Below are 6,021 nucleotides of genomic sequence, written 5' to 3'. Positions count from 1 at the left end.
TTGACAGAAACTGAGATGGAGTGAGCGAGGATGGAAGCGTTGGACAGGGCCACCACTGAATCGTCCCAAAAAATGGCCGCGCCGCCCCTTGTGCCTGATGCAGGCAAGAAGAAGAAATTCCCTCTCGAAGGGCCCGCGATCCCCACGGCCAACGTGTTGTCGATGATGGCAAGCTTCGTCTCCGAGAATGGCGCACGTGGCTGCAGAGGCCAGCTCGGCCACCGCCATCCGCCTCACCGACATGTTGAGGTCGCGAGGGTTCCAAGTGAGAATTGGACACAAGGTTTCACTCATTGATGACCGAGGGGAACGCGTTGAGGGGCGGACAAGGAGGGCGAGGAATGCAACGTGCAATGCAGCAAGTCGAGGAGCCGAACGTAGCAATAGAGACAGCAGCAAGATTTGATGTAAGGGAAAGACACCAGCCTACATACACATCGGCGTGGGACAGCACCCAACTAAACCGCCTCAAACGAGCCGTCCCAGCGATGAACACACCACACCACCCAAACGAAGAAGGAAAACATCGGTTTAGGACCGATGGCTGCTGCTGTATGACTAAAAGAGCTAACATTAGAGAAACTAGTTCGCCAGCGCGGCGGCTCTGCCCGTGACGGACTTCTGTGCTGCACGATGGAGGGCATAACGATCAACGTGGGTCAGCACCGCGAGGCCGTCAATGTCGACGTCGGAGAGAGGTTCCTTGAAGCGTCCAACAGGGCCGGCGGCGGCGTTCTCCACCTAACGCTCCTCGCCGCTGACAACCCTCATCTCCTTAGCGAGCCTAAGGTTCGCACGCTGGGCCACCGGGATGGAGCTGATGGATAGGGTGTCAAGGTGGGATCCCGGTGGGATGTCATTTTGTACTATATAGTTCAAATTTTGATGTCAAAATTTGTACTAAAAAAGTCAAATTATACTACAAGTGGGACAAAAGTGGGATCCCACTTGACACCCTTACTGATGGAGGACTGGCGTTGGCTGCGCTTGATGGTGATGTTGCCAGGTTTGCATCTTCAAACACCAGGTTACTGTTGCTGTTACACGGAAGAGGAGCTGCATCGTACATGGCGGTGGAGGCATGGTACTGCTCGCTGCAAGAACAAGGGCGGTCAGGCCGTTTGAGGGAAGATGTTTTCACGCGGGCGACATAAAAGAGCGGCAGAGGAAAACCTCTGTGAGCAGCGCCGGCAGAGCAACGAGGCCGCGGACAAACGCATGGTCAAGGCCGAATCAGAGACGCGCAAGCAGAGGCGTTGGTGGTCGAGGACGTGCTTGTGCAGGAACACCGTGAGGTAGAGGAGTAGAGCCAGGAAACGACGGCAGGTGCATGAGGAGGCGGCGGCGGTTGGCGAGGTCGGGGACGGCGAGGCCATGGCGTCGGTTGGCGAGGTCGGGGACGGCGAGGCCATGGCGGCGCGCACGTGGCACACGAGGCGAAGCAGAGCATGAGGAGGCGGCGGCCGAGCGCAGAAGGGCCGCGCGGATGAGGCAGAGACGTGGCTAGAGGACGTGGCGGGTCGAGGAGGCTCATGGAGCGGCGGTGACCATCGGCGCTCGGGCCAGAACAGAGCACATGGAGGAGGTCCGCGTTGAGGCGAGGAGGAGCGAGGCGGTGACATCGGTCGGTAGTTGGAGGATGGAGAAGCGGGGCCGCACGCGGCGGAGAACAGGTGGCAGCGGCGCTCGAGCTTGCGCAGGAGGCGGTTGAGGAAGAGGGAGGTGGCGCACGGCGGCTCCGTTCGGTGGGGAAGGGAGAGGCGACGGATGTGGCCACGGTCGGGCAGAGAGATGCGGGGCCGCAGGCTCGGGGTCGAGCGGCGCGCGACCAGAGGACGGGGCGGCGTGGAACATGGCGGCGGCAGCCAGCGTCGTTAAGAGGCGAGGCGCGCGGGCCGGCGGGGGTGGAGGCGAGCTCGGGGCGAGGAGGAGCGAGGCGAGATGGAGGCGTCGAGTTCCGTCTGCGTGAGAAGGAGAGAGTGAGAGGGGAGGGACCGGATCGCAAAAGGTGCTGGCGGCGGGAGGGTGTGATTGCAAGATGCCAAAGAGGATCCGGTGGGGCTAGGGTTTGCACAGGGGTGCGCCTAGGTGGGCCAAGCTAGGCCACGCTAGGCCGATGGGCGGGCTGCCGACTGGGCCACTTGGCCTGGTCGGTTGGAGGTTGTCTCCTCCCCCTTTTTTTATAAAACATTTTCCTGTTTTTATTTTCTGCTTTGTTTTAAACCCATTTCTAAATAGATTTCAGCAAGGAAAATAAGAAGAGAAAAGGAGGAGTTTAATTTGAAATAAAAGGGAGTGGATACAACAAAATAGTGTTTTAGTAAAATAATTTTAGGGTTGAAAATATGCATGATGCCATGATTATGCATAAAAGAAAAAAGAACAAGCAATTCTATTATGAGGATTTTCCTAGGTCGCTACATGAGCTTCCCTACATGATCAAGATCATCTTTATGTAATCCTATATGTTTGGTTTGCTAGGATCCAATGAATATTGAATACTATGTTGAGAAAACAACAATATTTTATCCAAAGGTTATTCTATTGTTTACTTTACACACATTGCTTAATGCGACAGTGTGTTTCTTGCAAATTTATACTGGAAGGGGTGCGGACGCTAACATGCAGGTGGATTATTAGTCATAGACGCAGTTGGATTACATTCTATGTATTATGTTGTAATGCCCAATATCAAATCTCATAGTAATCATCTTGTCATGTATGGTCGATATTCTGTCAATTGCCCAGCACTAATTTGTTCACCAAACATGATATTTCTTTATGGAGAGACACCTCTAGTTAACTGTGGACCCCGGTAATATTTCCTTTACTGATAGATTCCACTGCAATCTTGTTCTGTTTACTTTCTGCAAACATCTCCTTCCATTCGATACGTCTAATCATTTGTGTTCAACAAATCGGTGAGATTGACAACCTCACTGTAAGTTGGGGCAAAGTACTTTGGTTGTGTTGTGTGCAGGTTCCACGTTGTTGCTAACGCCGGTAGTGCGTCCTACCACTAGTCAGCTAGCAACACCTTCAGAAGTCACGCCTTTCTTCTACTGGTCGATTAAACCTTGGTTTCATACTAAGGGAAAACTTATTGTTGCGCTCATCACACCTTCCTCTTGGGGTTCCCCAACAGCGTGCCTGCGTACTACGAGCACACGCCATCAAGCTTGTTTTCTGGAGCCGTTGCCGGGGAGAAAGAGGATTTCTACAAGGGGAGTCTCTCATCTCTAATCTCTTTACTTTGTTATAGTTTGCTTAGTTTACTTTATTTTGTTTTGTTTGCATTATTATATCAAAAACACACAAAAATTAGTTTACTTTTATAGTTGGCTTTATATCTAAAACAAATAAAAAATAGTTTCTATTATAGTTGTTATTTCAGTTGCTTAGTTTTAATTTTGCTAAAATGGGTTCCTCTGAAAATACTAAGTTGTGTGAATTTACTAGCACAAACAACAATGATTTTATTTGTACACCTATTGCTCCACCTGCTCCCGAAGCAGCCTTAACCTGCTTTATTAAATCTTATGATGAAAGAGCAATTTTCTGGTGTTAGTACTGAAGATGCCGCTTCTGATCTTAATAATTTTGTTGAACTTTGTTAGATGAAAAATTATAATGGTATATAAGGTGACATTATAAAACTGAAATTGTTTCCTTTCTCTTTGAGAGGTAGAGCTAAACATTGGTTGCTATCTTTTGCCAAGAAATAGTATTGATTCTTGGGTATATATTATCCTCCTGCTAAGATTATATCTTTGAGAAGCGACTTAATGAAATTTAGACAATTTGATATGTTGCTCAAGCTTGGGAAAGAATGAAATCTTTGGTAAAAAATTGTCCCACTCATGGACTGACTACTTGGATGATCATCCAAACGTTTTATGCATGACTAATTTTTTCTTCAAGAAATATCCTGGATTCAGCTGCTGGAGGTACCTTTATGTCCATTACTTTGGGGGCTCCAACTAAACTACTTGATGATATGATGATAAATTATTCTGAATGGCACACCGAGAGAGCTCCACAAGGTAAGAAGGTAAATTCTGTCGAAGAATCCTCCTGCTTGAGTGATAAGATTGATACTATTATGTCTATGCGTGTTAATGGTAAAGCACATGTTGATCCAAATAATATTCTGTTAGATTCTTTGGTTGCTCAAGAAGAGCATGTTGATGTGAATTTCGTTAAAACCAACAATTTCAACAACAATGATTATAGGAATAATTTTGGTAGCAACAATTATAGGCCATATCCTTCTAATAATGGTAATGCTTATGGAAATTCTTATGGTAATTCCTACAGCAATAATAAAAGTGCACCCTCTGATCTTGAAGCCATGCTAAAAGAATTCATTAGTAAACAAATTGCTTTCAATAAAACTGTTGAGGAAAAGCTTGGCAAAATTGATATTCTTGCTTCTAAAGTTGATAGCCTTGCTCATGATGTTGATTTTCTTAAATTCAAAGTGTTGCCTCATGATGTTAGATAAAGTAAAAAATTGAATTCCATTCAAGTTAGAATTGATGAAAATGTTAGGATGTTGGCGGAATTGCATGCTAGGTGGGAAAAAGAAGATGAAACTGCTACAAACAATAATTTGACTAAAGTTTATACCATCACCACCACCATTAGTAATGAAGTTTAAAATGCTAGGCACTCTCCTACTATTGATAATAAAGTAAATGGTGTAGGAAAAGTCCCCGCTCCTTCTACAAAATTGCCTAGAACCACTGAAACTGCTCCTGATAAGTGTGCTGAAATTTTTCGGAGTGTAGGAGACAAGATTCCTTATACCTTTGATAAAAATGAGTTTGATTTTGATGATTGCAATATCTCTGAAGTAATTAAGTTCTTACAAAAGCTTGCTAGAAGTCCTAATGCTAGTGCTATAAGTATGGATTTTACAAAGCACATTACAAATGCTCTTATGCGAATGAGAGAGGACTAATTAAAACGCGAAGCCTCTATTCCTAAAAAGATAGAAGATGGCTGGGAGCCCATCATTAAGATGAAAATAGATGGTTTTATTGCAATGCTTTATGTGATCTTGGTGCAAGTATTTCTGTTATGACTAGAAAAATCTATGATATGCTTGAATTACCACCACTGGAAAATTGTTATTTGGATGTTCATCTTGTTGATATTGCTGCAAATAAACCTTTGGGGAAAGTTGATAATGTTCTTATTATGATTAACAATAACCTGGTCCCCGTTGATTTTGTTGTTTTGGAGATTGAATGCAATGCTTCTTGTCCGATTATATTGGGAAGACCGTTTCTTAGAACAATTGGTGCTGCTATTGATATGAGAGATGGGATTATTAAATATAAATTCCCACTCAAGAAAGGCATGGAACACTTCCCTAGAAACAAAAAGAAGTCATATTATGACTCTATTATTAATTTATTAGAACAAATTATGATCTTGATGCTTCTTCACTTGATAATACTTGATGCTCGCTATTGATAAGAAAAGCGCTTATGGGAGACAACCCATGTTTAATTTACTGTAATTTTCATTTTTGTTGAGTCTTGGAAGTTATTACTACTGTAATGACCGCTCCTTATCATTTTTATTTCATTTTTGTGCCAAGAATAGCCTCTAATAGGAAGAAAGTAATGTTTGGGGAAGTTGCTATCCTGAAAACAGATTCTGTGTTGTTACCATAAATATTCGTATAAATAGCCAGAGTGTAATTTTGAGCTGTCATTTCTTTATGCATATGCCCCAGGTTATTATATAACTTTCGTTAGTTGACCACTTCTCGAGATAAGCCACAGAGGATTTTCAAAAATTTCGATCTTTACCTGTTGTTCTGTTTTGACAGATTTTAGCACTATTTGCATTCGCCTCTTAAATCTCTTTCTTTTTGAGTAATTTTGATCAGAGAACTATTTGAAAGGTTGCTACAGTAGCTTATAATTTAGTAGATGTTTGATATATGTTAGTAGGGTACTGAACACAAGTGTATTTGTTTATTTTGATTGTACTAATGCTGCTAATGAA

The 6,021-nt window shown here is 44.1% G+C and overlaps 1 protein-coding gene across 1 annotated transcript; it reads right to left on the bottom strand.

Moving 5' to 3' along the window:
* Window positions 1-374: 374 nt before the first annotated feature.
* LOC127305184 (uncharacterized) lies at window positions 375-1,874 on the bottom strand. The gene is made up of 3 exons (XM_051335569.2): window positions 1,174-1,874; window positions 962-1,094; window positions 375-866 (listed from the first exon to the last, which is right to left on the bottom strand). The coding sequence occupies exons 1-3, from the start codon at window positions 1,620-1,622 to the stop codon at window positions 768-770; spliced, it is 681 nt and encodes a 226-aa protein (XP_051191529.1). The 5' UTR covers window positions 1,623-1,874; the 3' UTR covers window positions 375-767.
* Between the last annotated feature and the right edge of the window lie 4,147 nt (window positions 1,875-6,021).

This window comes from Lolium perenne, chromosome 1, assembly GCF_019359855.2.
Source record: "Lolium perenne isolate Kyuss_39 chromosome 1, Kyuss_2.0, whole genome shotgun sequence".
Lineage (NCBI taxonomy): Eukaryota > Viridiplantae > Streptophyta > Magnoliopsida > Poales > Poaceae > Lolium > Lolium perenne.
This window is presented reverse-complemented; position numbering and strand designations above follow the sequence as displayed.

Bases quoted from the DNA above. Each gene is read 5' to 3' on its own strand.
- LOC127305184 (XM_051335569.2), bottom strand. From the start codon at position 1,622: ATGTCACCGCCTCGCTCCTCCTCGCCTCAACGCGGACCTCCTCCATGT. The intron at 1,095-1,173 runs GTTTTCCTCTGC...TTGTTCTTGCAG, and splicing joins TGCCGGCGCTGCTCACAGAG to CGAGCAGTACCATGCCTCCA. The intron at 867-961 runs GTAAGGGTGTCA...TGAACTATATAG, and splicing joins CCAACGCCAGTCCTCCATCA to TACAAAATGACATCCCACCG.